The sequence below is a fragment of the Pongo pygmaeus genome, chromosome 6 (assembly GCF_028885625.2).
Source record: "Pongo pygmaeus isolate AG05252 chromosome 6, NHGRI_mPonPyg2-v2.0_pri, whole genome shotgun sequence".
Lineage (NCBI taxonomy): Eukaryota > Metazoa > Chordata > Mammalia > Primates > Hominidae > Pongo > Pongo pygmaeus.
Genome location: NC_072379.2, coordinates 105,733,236 through 105,749,619, shown reverse-complemented (window position 1 = coordinate 105,749,619; position 16,384 = coordinate 105,733,236). Strand labels below are relative to the sequence as shown.

The following is a 16,384-nucleotide window of genomic DNA, read 5'->3' as shown; positions in this document are numbered from 1 at the left end:
TTTATGTGTGCAATATGGACTTATTACTCACATACTTTAATAACCTGTTACACAGACTATAATGAAAACAATAATTTCCATAATGATAATATAGATCACATAAATATTTAGCTACTACTTACACAACTCTGTGTTAAAGTATTTCTTTTTACTAATAAATTCTGAACTTGTTAATATTTACTGGTTATTTATTGGTTATTTTTTCCTACAAGTGAATTCTTAAAAGGCAGTTCATGATACCCTTTCAGCTCCCCATAAGATGACTGGAAATATTACCCAAGTACCACTCATGCACACACCAAGCACTATAAGGAACACTGAATTCCAAAACACTGAATTCTTAAAAAAAATTATATATATATTCTTTAAAAAAATCATATATATGTCTGTATGTATGTGCGTGTATGTAGTAGGGAAGAAAAAGCATCTTGAAGGCTTAAAAAAAAAAACTCTCCATGAAACACATACCTACAAACTCCACAAACCTATTGGGTCCCTTAAATATACAAGTCAAGAAAATTTCTAGTCTCCTAAATGTCACTATAAAAGTATGTATAATTCCCATTCAGGCAAATATTCCAGAACAGTCTACTAAAACTGAAATGTCCTATCTTTAAAAAAAAAAAAAAAAAAAAAAATTTTTTTTTTTTTTTTTTGAGACAGGGTCTTACTCTGTTGCCCAGGCTGGAGTGCAGTGGTACAATTATAGCTCACTGCAGCCTTGGACCCCTGGGCTCAAGTGGTCCTCACGCCTCTGCCTCTCAAGTAGCTAGGACTACAGGCATGTGCCCACCATGCCCAGCTAATTTTTAAAGAAAATTTTTGTAGAGATGAGACCTCACTACGTTGACCAGGCTGGTCTTGAACTCCTGGTCTCAAAATGATCCTCCCACCTTGTCCTCCCAAAGTGCTGGGATTACTAGCGTGAACCACCATGCCAAGCCAAACTGAAATGTTTTAATTAGAAGTACTGACTCGGGATATCCATTTGTAAAAACTGACTTCTTTCATGGAGTCATGAAGGAGCCAAGGAGTTCTAGAACATCACACTAATTTAAAATAATTCTACCCTACAATTTTCATGCTGATATAGCTATTTCCTTTCCCTCATTGCCTTTGACCAACATTTATTTACTGCCAAGGGTTCATTTCTGTTTCTGAAGTTCAGGAAATTACTTTTTAAACGAAGTCATAGGTGGAAGGGGCATGTTATTTTACTCCCCTGGGCCCTAAGTTTCTGAGTTCCTCCTTAAACCAAAAACTGAGAAAGATCAACTACCTGATTAAAATGGCACTCCTTGCTCAAAAGTAACCAGTACTCAATAAATACTAGGGCCCAGAAAATCCTTGGCATTCAAGCACATTATGTGTCCCAAGAGCTTAAGATCTCCAAATTTCCAAACATTACCATAGTAATAATCTCCTCCATTTCATCATTTGTAAAATTAAGACAGCTGTATCTTCTCACTAGGGTTTTTATAAACATGAAGGAAACCCCCATATATTAAATGGGGGCAAAGCCAAGCTGAAAAGCTGGGCAGCAAGCCAAGGTGACTCATTACCTCCATACTCCTGAACACCAGCCTCGAAGCAATACAATTCAAAAACACACCTCAATAAACTTACACATTTCTACAGGTCACATATCTCCAGGAGTAGTTTAGCAATAGTAACAACCATAAATGTCAGATCCTCAAGTTTCAAGGGTCCACTGTAATTTCCACATCATACCAGCAAATCTGCCACGAAGAGTGGCTAAGCATATTTTACTGAGCTCTCTCGAGTATATTTCAAAAGTAGCATCTTTCGGAAAGCCACAAGTGGGGTCCGATCTTTATACACAAAGTAAAGTAGTTTAATTTAACAATCTGTAAATGAGTCTCTACGATAACCATAAATAGCCCAACTCATGTTGGTTTTAAGTAGTATTTTAAAAGCAATAGAAGAATGTTGAAAATTCCTAATATACAAATACTTCATATCCCTTTCTAGCCAGTCAAGGTTGGTGGGGAAGCGGGCTAAGTAGAAAAATTTATCTGAATCTTAGTGAGATTTCTATATAACTTTTAATTTTGCTTACCAAGCTCCATGTGTTCATCACAGGAGTTATATCCAGGTGAAGATGGCAAATTCTCATTACACTGCAGCAACTCCAATGAGTCATTCATTCCTGAGGCTCTCTTGTCCATCACCAACAGGAGTTTCTGTACTGCATTAGGCATCTGATTTGTCTTCACTTCCCACACCATGTTATGGTGCTCTGACTTAAAATAAAAACGACATTAAGAAATGATGTCAAGCCATGCAATTTGGGCATTACACAAACCTAAAATAAATCAGAGACATGACAATGGTGTTTTATTTTTTTTTGAGACATAGTCACACTCTGTCACCCAGACTGCAGTGCAGTGGCGTGATCTCGGCTCACTACAAACTCCACCTCCCGGGTTCAAGCGATTCTCCCGCCTCAGCCACCCAAGTAGGGGGGATTACAAGCACATGCCACCACGCGCAGCTAATTTTTGTATTTTTAGTAGAGATGGGGTTTAGTCATGTTGGCCAGGCTGGTCTCGAACTCCTGACCTCAAGATATCTGCCCACCTGGGCCTCCCAGAGTGCTGGGATTACAGGCGTGAGCCACCATGCCTGGCCACAATGTTAGATTTTAACTTAATCACACACTGCCATTTATAGCTCCCTCAAATCCTTTAGACCCGGATGACTCCTTAACATCTTGGCCTACAACTGAATACTCAGCACTAAATTACATCTCAATCCCAAAACATTAATATCTTGAATTATAAAAAAAAAGTCTTTTCTGCTGAGGAAAAATGGTATTGTATATACTTTTATTTAACCTAGTAACCATCCTTTCAGATGCAAAAACTGAGACTAATAAGACTCTTTTTTTCACTTGTACCTTCAAATTCAAAACGAAATTTAAAAACTTTCCTTAATAAAAGTTAAAAAAAAACTGGAGGAATATTCTATTTTGTCCTTTTATTTTTTTAAAGATTCTATTTTAATGTCTCTATTTACTGTGTTTTTTATTTTGTTTCCTCATTCTGAAAGTAAACTACTTCAGCACACTTAAAAAAAATACATTTTATTTTTTTTGAGACGGAGTCTTGCTCTGTCACCCAGGCTGGAGTGCAGTGGCACAATCTGGGTTCACTGCAACCTCCGCCTCCTGGGTTCAAGCGATTCTCCTGCCTAAGCCTCCCTAGTAGCTGGGATTACAGGCGCGTGCCACCACACCCAGCTAATTTTTTGTATTTTTAGTAAAGACAGGGTTTCACCATGTTGGCCAGGCTGGTCTCAAACTCCTGATCTCAGGTGATCTACCCGCCTCGGCCTCCCAAAGTGCTGGGATTACAGGCATGAGCCACCGCGCCTGGCCAAAAAAAATATATTTTCTAAATAACATTTAAGAGTTTCTTAAAATGGTCATATGTTACATTTCTCATAAAAATAAAAATGTTCTTAGGTTTTCTTAATGAAAATTTGGGACCTAGCCATAATAAAAGATACCTGTCATTCTGAATAGGATATTATGTATAGAAAGATTAATAATAATCATGGGAAATTTAAACAACTAGTACATCTACCTGCAAGCCTACAAAATTATCACAAGGAAGAGAATATGGGTTAATACATTTAAATAAGTTCTCAGCAAAATCCAACAACTAAATATTATTATGAAAGGAAAATGTGGTTATACCTTTTATTCCCCCCTTTGGACAATGATTAAATTAGTTCTTTATTTAACATAAGCAACAATGGTAAGATTTTTCTGATTTCTCAGGCTCTAGTCTAAATTCCATTTTTTAAAAAAGTTCTGGCCTGATGCAGTAGCTCATGCCTATAGTTCCAGCTACTTAGGGTAGACTGAAGGGGGACGACAACTTCAGCCTATGCGTTGGAATCCAGCCTGGGCAATGTAGCAAGACCCCCCCTCTTAAAGAAAAAGTTCTAATGAGTGAATATGAAATACACAAAAAAATCCTGACTTTTGCAACATATTTTTCCTCAAAATAAAGCAATAAAATATTGCTGTTAAAAGTCACTGAAAGTCAAGCACCCCAGTGCAGGCTGATCAAAACTGCACTGAAAAAATGTTAATCACTTAATATTTATAAGCTTTTTTTTTTTTTGTCTCTTCATATTTTTATTTTTCTAATTTTTTTGAGACAGAGTCTCGCTCTGTCGCCCAGGCTGGAGTGCAGTGGCGCAATCTCGACTCACTGCAAGCTCTGCCTCCCAGGTTCTCGCCATCCTCCCGCCTCAGCCTCCCGAGTAGCTGGGACTATAGGGGCATGCCGCCACACCTGGCTAATTTTTTGTATTTTTAGTAGAGACGGGGTTTCACCATGTTAGCCAGGATGGTCTCGATCTCCTAACCTTGGATCTGCCTGCCTCGGCCTCCCAAAGTGCTGGGATTCCAGGCGTGAGCCACCGCGCTCGGCATATTTTTAAAGGAATCATCATGCTCAATGAAGGACAGGCTAATTTTTTCAACATGAAGATAAGTGTTTTCCTATGTGCGACTGGGTTTGCATGCATGATTTCTTGGTGGTGTTGGTTCTTTTTATTTTCTTGAGCTGCAGGTGTTAAATCTCTCCACGCAGAGTCACTCTGATGCACCTACAGCTCTCTGGCTCTCTGCAGATCTTCTTGGCCATTGCTGTCTTTATTTTTATTTATTTTTATTTTATTTTATTTATTACTATACTTTAAGTTTTAGGGTACATGTGCACAATGTGCAGGTTAGTTACATATGTATACATATGGCATGCTGGTGTGCTGCACCCATTAACTCGCCATTTAGCATTAGGTATATCTCCTAATGCTATCCCTCCCCCCCTCCCCCCACCCCACAACAGTCCCCAGAGTGTGATGTTCCCCTTCCTGTGTCCATGTGTTCTCATTGTTCAATTCCCACCTATGAGTGAGAACATGCGGTGTTTGGTTTTTTGTCCTTGCGGTAGTTTACTGAGAAGGATGATTTCCAATTTCATCCATGTCCCTAACAAAGGACATGAACTCATCATTTTTATGGCTGCATAGTATTCCATGGTGTATATGTGCCACATTTTCTTAATCCAGTCTAAGCTTTCTAAGTCACGATGTTAATTACCAATAAACACTGATGACACTGATAAATTTCTTTCTACAAAGACTTTTTCACGATCTTTTTGGTTTTGAAATGTATTCCTGACTAGAAAATACCATCACTGTGCAAGAAAAATGGGAAAAAAAATTTTTTTGGAAAAAAAGGAATATGATTACTTCTAACCCCACCAATCAGAGTTACTTTTAACATTTTGATGTATTACAATCCAATTTCTTCTTCGTGTACACATATACTCAATCATGTTTTTCTTCATATTTCATATTATAGTTTGATACCTTTTTGCCTAATATAAGTTCATAAACATTTTCCTATGTTATTTTTTTCAAAGCTCTAAATGGTTAAATTTACATCATAAGGATGTACCGAAATTCACTTATCCCCTCTACTGCTAAATATGCTATTCCCAGTTTCTTCATTCTTCTAAACACTGAATTTATATTCTTATTTTTAAAAAGTATTTGCTTACATCTGATTATTTTAGATTGCTAGATACAGGGTTCTTGATACATAGCCCAACTGCATGCATACTGCCTTACTGTATGTCTAATATTCTATTTTGAATGCTATCTGCCTATATCCCTCAAAAATAACCCTTAGCCTGGGCACTGCTTTACAGCCTTGCTCAATACTGACGATACAATTTGCTACTATTATGGTGTAGCAAAAAGGGCACTGGGTTAGATGTAAGGAAATGGGTTTTGATTCCCGCTTGATCACTTACCAAATATATGACCTAAGTGACTGAGTTTCTCTTCATCTGTAAAATAGAGCTAATGATACCTGCCCTACTCTCCTCGACAGTAGTTGTGAAGATGAAATGAAATAGTGAAAAAAGTGTAAAATGACATCTTTTGAAATTTTTTTATCCCCAGACATAGGGCAATATTAAACATACTTTGGGTTTGTAATGTCCTAAATAGAAAAGTTACTGAAAATACATATAACAGGTGGAAACCAGGTAGCTATTCAGTTTCAACAGTCTCCTCCCTAGGAGATATTATGACAAGTCATCCAGCACATCTCCATAAAAATCATGTATCATGCCATTACTTTAGGCCCCTAAAAGATGAAATTTGGAAGAAATTAACGCTTCTCCAGTTTAGTACAATGTACTGATCACAATCAGTCTTAGCATATAGTTACAGCAAATATGCTGGGATATAACGATTTCCCCCACAGAACTAGTGACTAGAGAAAATGTGTAACACAAATCTATTTCTCAAGTATGAAATCACGATTTTGAGCCTCCACTCTCTCCCTGAAAAAAAAAAAAAAAGGAGCAAATTTAATTTCATCAGTGATTCTCAACTCTACCCTGTGGCACACAGAATTATATATATGCTTAAAAAAATGTTGTCCAGGCCCCATCCCCAGAGGATCTGATCTATTTGGTGTGGGGTATGGCTTTGTGCACTAGTTTTTGTTTCCAGGTGCAGAACATTGAGATACATTGGGCTAAAAATGGTTGCTAAATTCCTACTTATTAAAAAAATCATTTATTTAATAAATACTATGTACAGGGCATTGCATTAGTTGCAATGTTGGATCTCACTAATGAACAATTCATCATGAGTCTGACTTTAGTGGAAAGATATAAGCAAATGACCATAGTTCTACAGAGCAGGACTTGGCTATGAATGGGTTAAAAGAAAAGAAGGGGCTAGATCAGTGGTTCACGCCTGTAATCCCAGCACTTTGGGAAGCCGAGGAGGGCAGATCACGAGGTCAGGAGTTCCAGACCAGCCTGACCAACATGGTGAAACCCTGTCTCTACTAAAAATACAAGAATTAGCCAGGTATGGTGGCACGTGCCTGTAATGCAACCTGAGGCAGGAGAATCGCTTGAACTCGGAAGACAGAGGTTGCAGTGAGCCGAGATCGCACCACTGCACTACAGCTTGGGCAACAGAACGAGACTCCATTTCCGAAAAAAAAAAAATGAAAAAAGAAAAAAAGCCGGGTGCGGTGGCTCATGCCTGTAATCCCAGCACTTTGGGAGGCTGAGGCGGGCAGATCATGAGGTCTGGAGCTAGACACCATCCTGGCTAACATGGTGAAACCCCGTCTCTACCAAAAATACAAAAAATCAGCCGGGCATGGTGGCGGGCGCCTGTAGTCCCAGCTACTCGGGAGGCTGAGGCAGGAGAATGGCGTGAACCCGGGAGGCGGAGCTTTCAGTGAGCCAGGATTGCGCCACTGAATTCCAGCCTGGGCAACAGAGCAAGACTCCGTCTCCTAAAAAAAAAAAAAAAAAAAAAAAAAAGAAGAGAGGGAGGTCTCCCAATGAGAGAAACTCACATGAGTAAACTCATATAGCTGGCAAAGTCCTAGTGAGATCAGAAGAATATAGAATCTAGTTTTACCACAAAGTAGGATGGCCTTGTGTGTCATGTGATCATGAACACTGAGGCTATACTACTACTACTACTACTATATGGAAAGGTAGTCTAGGATCAGAGTCTTCAATTGTAGTTTAGGAAAACTATTTATTTATTTAGAGACAAGAATAGGGGCTGTGAAATCAGGCTGCCTGAGTTTACATACCAGATTTGCCACTTACTAGCTATGTACCCTAAATAATTTACTTAAAATCTTCATGCCTTGTTTATAAAATGGAAATAAAAGTACCTACCTCACAGGCTGTTATAAAAACTCAGTGAGATCATGTAAAATGCTCAGAATAGTGCCTAACACAAAGCAAACCTTCAATGTACAGTGGCTAGTGTTATGATTAGCAATTATCAGACAATGAAGAACCACTGATGTTTTTTTTTTTAAAAGAGGTCTGACATGATCAGAACTATATACTTTAAAACAGTCTCTTTGAGTCTATGGACAAAATCATACTGAAATACTGTATGAGTATGCAGGAACACCTATAATATTTTAAGGAGGGTATTTTTTTTTTAAAGAGAGCACTCACATTCCCAGTCTCTATGTAAGCCACCCGTCTCCAGCTTCCTCTGCAATGGTTCTCAGTGCAGATTCCTTATTTAGTAACTCTTAAGAGAGAAACTAGTCATACTATGTGAGTTCTTTAAACAACTAATATTAACAGTTTAGATAGGAGATTTTAACTCTTTCCATAGAAGTATTTCTGGCATCTTAAGTATACAGAATATAATTTAACCTATTTTGATAACTAAAAATCTTTATGAATATCTGTACTATGCTTCACATACAGATGTGAGCTGCAGTCAACCCTATCTGAACTGAAAACATTTCCCATTTTTACCTTTATTATGAAATTTAGAAGTTGCACTACACATGTATCTCTCTTCAGAGCTATCCTCTGTGTATGAACAGTGCTGTTCTTGGGGTCCACAGAAGCACAGCTGCAGTCTGTCTTGTCTTACCCCTCCCTCTGCAGAGCTCTTTGGTTTCCTCATTCTTCCCAGCTAGAACTTTTTTCTTCTCTACAGCAGGTCCTGCAGTTTCCAACATTCACCAAGTATAGTACACTAATATCTCTTTGCAACTTCTATCATTTCTTCAGCACTTTGTCTTAGTTATCAACCACCATCCCAAAACTCCTTAAATGAAGTTGGAAAAAAACATTATTTTAATTTCAAAACACAGCTACCTATAAATAACCAAAAGAACCAAATAAATATTTACTGAATATAAGTTCTATGTGTTCACACCTCTCATTGCTCAAGGCTATCAGAAGTTTGGTCCTGAGAAAACTGAAGTTCTGCTACTGTAAAACTACCATACAGTAAGATAAGCTACACTTCAAGACAACAGACTTCAGTTTCACTCTTACTAGCTGTGTAACCGGGGACAGGTCACTCAATCTCAGACTCACGGTCCCTCTACTTACCTCACAGGGCTATTCTGAGAGTTCAATACATGAAAACAAAATTCAAAACTATATACAAATGGAAGTTTTCTGTCTCTTCTGTCTATTCTCAACTATCTTGGAGAAACAAAGCAAGGTCTCCAATACAGTAAAGGAATACCAGAGAAGCCCTTACATTTCTTACTCCCCTACATACATTATACCAATTACATACTCATTTTGATAAACAAGCTCCTCTTTCAAATATCTCCTGGTAGAGCTAACCCTATTGTTCATTCATGCTTTTGTATACTGCTTTGGTATCAGATTCAACACAGCTTGCCTTGTATTTTAGTTAACTCTGCACATGTCATCTCTTCACTAGATCAGTGATTCTCAGTAACTATTTTCCAGAAGTTGTACTCTGAAATGTCATGTTCAGTGTTACAAATTTTACTTTCTTAGAAGGCCCCATTGCTTTTGGTATGCAAACTTCCAGAAGCAAATATCCACAAAATCTTAAGACAGGAGAGAAAGAGAGAACTAGAAAAAGCTAAGTCTCAATGAATGAAGAAGGAAACTAAGTTTTACAAAATGCTTACCTACACAGCACTTCCATGTACTTCATCTAATTTTACTTTAAACTCAGAAGAACTCTGTGAATAAAGTATTATTATGGATGAGGAAAACAGGACTATGATGACTAAATGGGATCATTTTCTTTTTGAAGGCGAGAGCTGAGAGGGAAAAAAGACAAAAGGTATAAGCCAGCATGGGTTACTTCCTGCTTTCAAGTGCCTATTATTCCCTGAATCCTCACCTTTCCATCATGATTATGGAATCCACAGCAGGATCTTCTATTAGGCTCTCCCCTAATCCTGAAGGATTTCCATACCCAGTCCAGACTACATGCTCAAATTGTTTTCAAAGAGTAGGTGAAGAAAAGGTAATTTGCAATTAATTTCTATCTCTGAAACTGAGGTATTTTAAATGGATTACATAATTACACTCTAACAAAGTATATTAAATGCAACTTTCTATACCAAAGCATCCATAACAAAGTATATTAAGTGCAACTTTCTATACCAAAAGCATCTCAGAGGCCTTAATGCTGTTCTTTTAGAGTATTTTCAATAAAACTTCAAAAGATTTCACAGATATTTGTCTACAATCTAGTTTGCCACTGGGCTACGAAAAAAGACAAAACAACAACAAAAATCCTTAGTGAATTCGTTTTGGTCACTTACCACTTTCATGGTCCTGAACAATTAAATCTCTAGGCCTGTTTTCTTATTTGGACCTGTTTTTTTATTTGTAAATAAGACTAGTGGCCAGGCCCAGTCACTCAGGCCTGCAATGCCAGCACTTTGGGAGGCCAAGACAGGAAGATCGCTTGAGCCAGGAGTTCAAGACCAACCAGGGCAACATAGCAAGACCCCATCTCTAAAAAATTTTTAAAAATAAGTAAAAAAAAAAAAATGGGACTAGTACCTATCTACCTATCAGAATTGTTGTAGGTATAAAAGATATTACATCCCATAGACACTGCCCAATCCACATCTATACAAGCTCTTTAGTAATTTCATGCTCATTCAACATAAAATGCTATATTGATCAAGACAATAGAAAACCCATTAATAGCAGAAGCAGTCATCCCCAAACTGTTTTAGGAGTACTGTCAATTCAAGTAAGTATTTAAGATGAGTCATATAAGTCATACATTAAAACTTGACATCATCTAAAAATTCTTATGAAACTTGTTTTCCTAAACTTTAGTGCTTCATAATTTCTATTATCATTTTCTATAGAGAAACTAGAAACATAATTTTCTCCATAATGTGGTTCACTGAGTTTACAAAACTAAGATGAAACTAGAAAGTGAAATCAAAACTTCATTCTATAATTTATCAGTCGAGTAAGCACAAACAATATTTTGCTTTAAAGTGGTTAAATCGCTCCTCAAAAGTATAAGATAAACTCCTAAACATTTTTACATTATCTATAAAAACTTGTGGAAAAAGCTTTTTTTTAAAGCTATGTTCAATAACTTTTAAAAACTCAATGAACCACAATTATGGAGAAAATTATGTTTCTAGTTTCTCTACAGAAAATGATAGTAGAAATTATGAAGCACCAAAGTAAATGCTGATCAGTATATGAAAAATGTGAATGTTACTGATATCAGGCAGTTAATAAGAATATTAGAGTATGCCATTTTTTTCCTGAATTTTGTGATAAGCAGGTATCTGGCAGCTTTAATTTTTTTTTAATTCATTGTGATTTATTTTTCCATTCTAAGTAAATACTCACTTTCATACTTAACAGACATAAAATTCCTGGCATTGACTTTTTTTTTTTTTTTTGAGAGGAAGTCTTGCTCTGATGCCCAGGCTGGAGTACAGTGGCCTGATCTTGTCTCACTGCAATCTCTGCCTCCCGGGGTCAAGCGATTCTCTTGCCTCAGCCTCCCAAGTAGCTGGGACTACAGGTGCGTGCCACCATGCCCAGCTAACTGTTGTATTTTTAATACAGACAATTTCACCACGTTGGCGAGGCTGGTCTTGAACTCCTGACCTCAGGTGATCCACCCGCCTCAGCCTCTCAAAGCGCTGGGACAGGCGTGAGACACCATGCCAGGACAGTAGTAACTTCTAATGGATAATGTATGCATAGGGGGGAGAGGGGAGTACCAGTATCTTTATTTCAAACACATATACAAAACACCAGCTTGCAATTCACCCTGAAGAACCCTCAGCGCAGAGCAGTTTAATAAGTCCATGCCATCGTGCCATATGCCTTCTTCACTGGGCACTTCGATTAGTGAGGAAAGAATCCAAAGAAGTTAAAATATAGTGGGCCGGGCGCGGTGGCTCACACCTGTAATCCCAGCACTTTGGGAGGCCGAGGCGGGCAGATCACGAGGTCAGGAGATTGAAACCATCCTGCCCAAAATGGTGAAACCCCGTTTCTACTAAAAATGCAAAAAAATTAGTTGAGAGTGGTGGCGTGCACCTGTAGTCCCAGCTACTCGGGAAGCTGAGGCAAGAGAATCGCTTAAACCCAGAAGGTGGAAGTTGCAGTGAGCTGAAATCGCACCCCTGCATTCCAGCCTGGCGACAGAGCGAGACTCCCTCTCAAAAAAAAATATATATATGTATAATTATATATTAAATATATATGTATATATTTAATATATGTATATATTATATATTTAATATATATGTATACAGTGAAGAAAACAATTCTTACAGTGACAGTATCATGTTTGAAGTCTGAGAGGTATGCCCTGTGAAGCACACAGGACAGCGGAGACATGTAGGTGGGCAATCCTGGGAGAAGGTACCCTTTTAACTAGTGTATGTAGTTAGGAGTTTGAGAAGTTAAGAAAGAGGAAGGGTTTTCGAGACAGAAAAGCTAAGTAGGTTTACAAAACTAAGATGAAACTAGAAAGTGAAATCAAAACTTCATTCTATAATTTATCAGTCGAGTAAGCACAAACAATATTTTGCTTTAAAGTGGTTAAATGGCTCCTCAAAAGTATAAGATAACCCAAAAACTTTAGGGAGTGGATTTACTTCTCAATATAGTTCAAATTTCCTTGAAATTTTGTCAACTACTGTCTACCTTGCAAGAACTGAGTTTAACCAAGGCAACTGAACAGATGACCGACTCTACCACACTCATTTGCAAGATAAAGGAAAATAACAACAAAAAAAACCACCCAAAAGTACAAGACATACATTGCAGATTTAGATCACTGTTAAATGACCAGAAAAGTATTTCCAAATGTTAAAATTATTCTAATTCTCAAAAAGTACCTTTAATTTCAAAACCACTATTAGGAGTGGTTACGGCTATTCAGAGGAAAGTATTAATAAATCTAAAGCCTCCATCCGAGCTGTTAGTAGGACTCCATCGCTTCCCAGTATGTATAACTCCTTTTCTAAGCTTCCTCTCGTCCTGGCATCAGTGGCACCGTGAGCCAAAAACAAAACAAACAGAAAACTTGAGCATTACCTCACTGTCAGTGCTCCTTCTAAAAACGACTGTAGCTAAAAACTCCCTAAGAATAAACTAGAGTGTAGAGCGCACAGCGGAGAGTGAAATAGCCTAGACAGCACGCAGCATTTAAAACTACAAAAACCTGGCTGTCCACTTGGCCTGGCTTGTTTTGTTTCGTTTCAATCGGCCTGCGGTGGCAGCATAGGTTGAAAGGCGGAGACTGGAATCGCCTGCCAAGCCTCCTCTTTGGGTCACACAGAGCGGTGCCTCCCGGTTCACGCCAAGTCCATCCCCCACCCTCTTTCGCCATTCATCGCGTTCCCCTCCCTTCCCCCCATCATGTGACCGCAGCCCGGACTCCGGGCTTGTTTTTCCCCTCGGCTCAACCCCAGCGCGCAGGCGCCTGGGAGCCCATTCATTCGAACTGCGTAACAATGAGCCCCGGGGCCCAGCGGCTCCGCGAGCTCCTCAGCTCGGCCAGAACCCCCCTCAGTCCAGAAGGAGGCGGCGCCTCACTGGGGTCCCCCACCTCCGGCCAGCCCCCCACCCCTGGCCAAGCTCCGACCCTCCGCCCACAAGCGAGGAGTTGAAGTCAAACTTTCCTGGGCAGCCCCGGCGCCGCGTCGGCCCCTTCCCCCGCCCTGGCCCGCCCCATCTCCACACCCCAGCCCGGCCACCCACCGCGCGACCTGGCCCCGAGCGTCGCCCTCCCCCTGCCTCCTCCCGGCCCCCGCCCGAGACCCCCTAGCGCCGCCGCCCCGAAGCCCAGGTGAGCTCGCGGGAGACGCTGGTCCGGTGGGCTCGCCGCGGGCACCAATCGAACGGTTAACTGTCCCCACCCCAAGGGCAACCCTCCGAGGAGAAGGAACGAGGACCCGAGCCCTCCCGTCTGCCCAATCCCCCGCGCTCCTGCCCCTCCCTTCCCCACCCCCACCTCTTCCCTAACTGAAAGACAACAAACCTGCCGCGAAGTGCCGGCAGCCCAGGCGCGGGCCGCTCCGGCCACGACAACACCACCAGCAGCTCTCGTACCCCCTCTCCGACCGACGTCGGCCTCCCCCGCGCGGGTTACTGCTCCCGCGGCAGCTCTTACTCCTCAACCGAAACTTTCCTACTTACCAAACCCGTCGCCATTACCAAGTCTTTCAAGCTTCGTCTTCCCCCCTCCCCTCAACCCCCTGGGGGTTGAGCCCCCGCCCAGCTCTTTCGCCCTCTTATTGGACTGCAGAACTGCCATTCGGTCCTTCCCCTTTTCCATTGGGTCGTACCGTGGTCCGTCTCGGGGAGCGGGCATGTATTGACTTTTGTTTAGTGTTTACTGGAGAAGACGGCGTGTCAATCACAAGAGTAAGTGCTTTGGATTGGACTATTGCCTAGAGTCCGGGGACCCGAGCCAAACTTTGTCCCCGAAATGGATTGTGGGTTCGTAGTCTCAAACCTTCGTCCTTGGCTGTGGGAGACTGCTGGCTAGGGAAGAGCTGGACTACATATCCCAGAGGCGCTTGCACAGCGCAGTCTTGATAGTAAACAAGAGTCATAGGGACACGTGTATCAGCTCGTTTGTTTTGGTGTCTGGGACAAAAGGGAGGGGGCGGAGGAAGGGAGTGTTTTAAAGCTTGGGCCTCTTCTTTTCCTCCCGGCCTCCGCTAACACTTAGAGCGGCCCAAGCCTCTTACAGCACCCAATCCGGGCCATAAACAGCCAGAGTTGCTTGCTGCTCAAGAGTTTGGCAGGAGGCCAGGGTATTGTTTTAGTGCGAGGGGAAGGAGATGACTGCACCAGCGGAAGTACTGCAGGCTAGCGAGGGACTTGGTCACCCACAAATCACGGCCCCAGGCACGAAGGGGCCGAAAGTGATGCTAGGGGCTGCACTGGCAGTGGGAGGAACTAGAAGTCCTTTCTCTTGTGCCTTGCCTCACCACTCCCAGGACAGCAACTTGAGATTGCCTTGTCAGCTCTGTTCAGTTCACCTAAGTTTGTTGAGCCGCCACCTAAGTGCCAGGAAGAGTGAGGCTGGGGGATGGACTGTGAGCAAGCGAGAAGCTGGGGTCTAGATAATTTACAAAGTGGGGGCGGGCGATTACGAAATTGAGGCAAGTTAAAGCGACATTTTCCATGCTGGTTAGTATGCTCGTTGGTTAACGTAATACAAAGGGGCGTAATGTATAACGTAAACTGATTTAATTTGCGAATCATTATCAGTAAGTTTCTCTGGTGAGTTTTATTAACCCTCTTCTTCTAGACGTTTTCTCATTGATGAAAGAAACTGTCTTTCCACTTCATTTCCACTAGGAGTTCCTCAAGTTACGAATTCTCTGACTCACCAGAGACGCTTCCCTGCTTTATAGTTAACTTCTCTTTAAACATGGCTGTCCATTTACAGTCGGCTGCATCTAGTCAATAATTGGTGTCTTTACCATTCACATTACAAAGGCATGATTAAGCTTTTTTCCCCCCTTTGAACCTTTAGTGTTTAATCATTTAAATTGTGCCTTAGATTTTATAACTTTAGATCACTAAATATATGCTTAGAATTAAGATGAGGAAAACCTACATTAGTAAGAAATCTGTAAGAGCAAACCTTTGGACAGAGCCAGAAATCACACAGCTAGTTATTTCTTTAAAACCTCCTGCATTTCTTGGATTTTTAAATATACCTGAAAGCCGCGTAACAAATCAAGAAATCCAAAATAAGCCCCAATATGTTGAAATCGAGTTTAAAATTCTTGAGGATTCCCCATTTGAATCCTTGAAGTGAAATTATAAAGTAGTCCTCCCGTGTAATCAAATACTTTCTATGTTCACAAATAGTAATAAAGCATTCTATTTTTTATTAAAATAATTCAGAGGAGAGCCAACAGAACGCTTAATTTTTCCCTGAGGAAAAAGACAGGATTTGAATTTATCATCTTTCAGAAATTATTAGTGACTCAGAGAAATGAATGTCTCTGCTACTTTGTGTGTGCTTTTCTTCTTTTTTTTTTTTTTTTTTAACAATGGAGGGTCATCGTGTACTAGAATAGAAAATATAAACTCTACTCCAACATGTAATTTCTTGACAAAAAAGAAAAATCTGTGAAGTTCACCTAATTATTTAAAATTGTTTTGAGATATTTATGTCTAACTAACTCCTTCTAGGAAACTAAAAAACTTTTCTCTTTAAAAAAAAAAAAAAAGAGCTGGCAAGAGATTGAGATACTGCTTTACCCCTCTCCAGTACACAAACTGTGAGATCTGCTTTCAGCTAAACCTTGTTTTTAAAAGTTAAACTATTTTAAAGTTTTTACCAGATGCCTTAGTGGTGATATTTTTTATCGGGGGACACCAGAAATGGGAAAAAAAATTCAACTTTAGATCCAGATATTGTACGATATATTACAAATAATAATTTATCCTTTAATAGCTCTGTAAAGCCTTTTCCATTCATTCAGAAACGTTTAGTTCCATTTTTTGACCACTGTGCCAAT

At 40.2% G+C, this 16,384-nt stretch overlaps 1 protein-coding gene across 15 annotated transcripts in view; it reads right to left on the bottom strand.

Moving 5' to 3' along the window:
• The window catches only part of HBP1 (HMG-box transcription factor 1), a 36,704-nt gene extending 20,320 nt beyond the window's left edge, over positions 1-16,384 (bottom strand). Inside the window, exons 1-6 of one of the 15 annotated variants that reach the window (XM_063667697.1) lie at positions 13,879-14,059; positions 12,734-12,875; positions 9,736-9,820; positions 9,518-9,652; positions 8,491-8,667; positions 2,081-2,264 (exon numbers count right to left, since the gene is read on the bottom strand). In XM_063667697.1, coding sequence (XP_063523767.1) covers positions 2,081-2,264; positions 8,491-8,523 — 217 coding nt within the window. In that variant the 5' untranslated portion in view covers positions 8,524-8,667; positions 9,518-9,652; positions 9,736-9,820; positions 12,734-12,875; positions 13,879-14,059. Of the gene's footprint in view, positions 1-2,080; positions 2,265-8,369; positions 8,668-9,517; positions 9,653-9,735; positions 9,892-12,733; positions 12,876-12,932; positions 13,318-13,878 lie in introns of those variants that run through there. The other 14 variants (XM_054494197.2, XM_063667696.1, XM_054494196.2 and 11 more) reach the window with 14 other exon arrangements.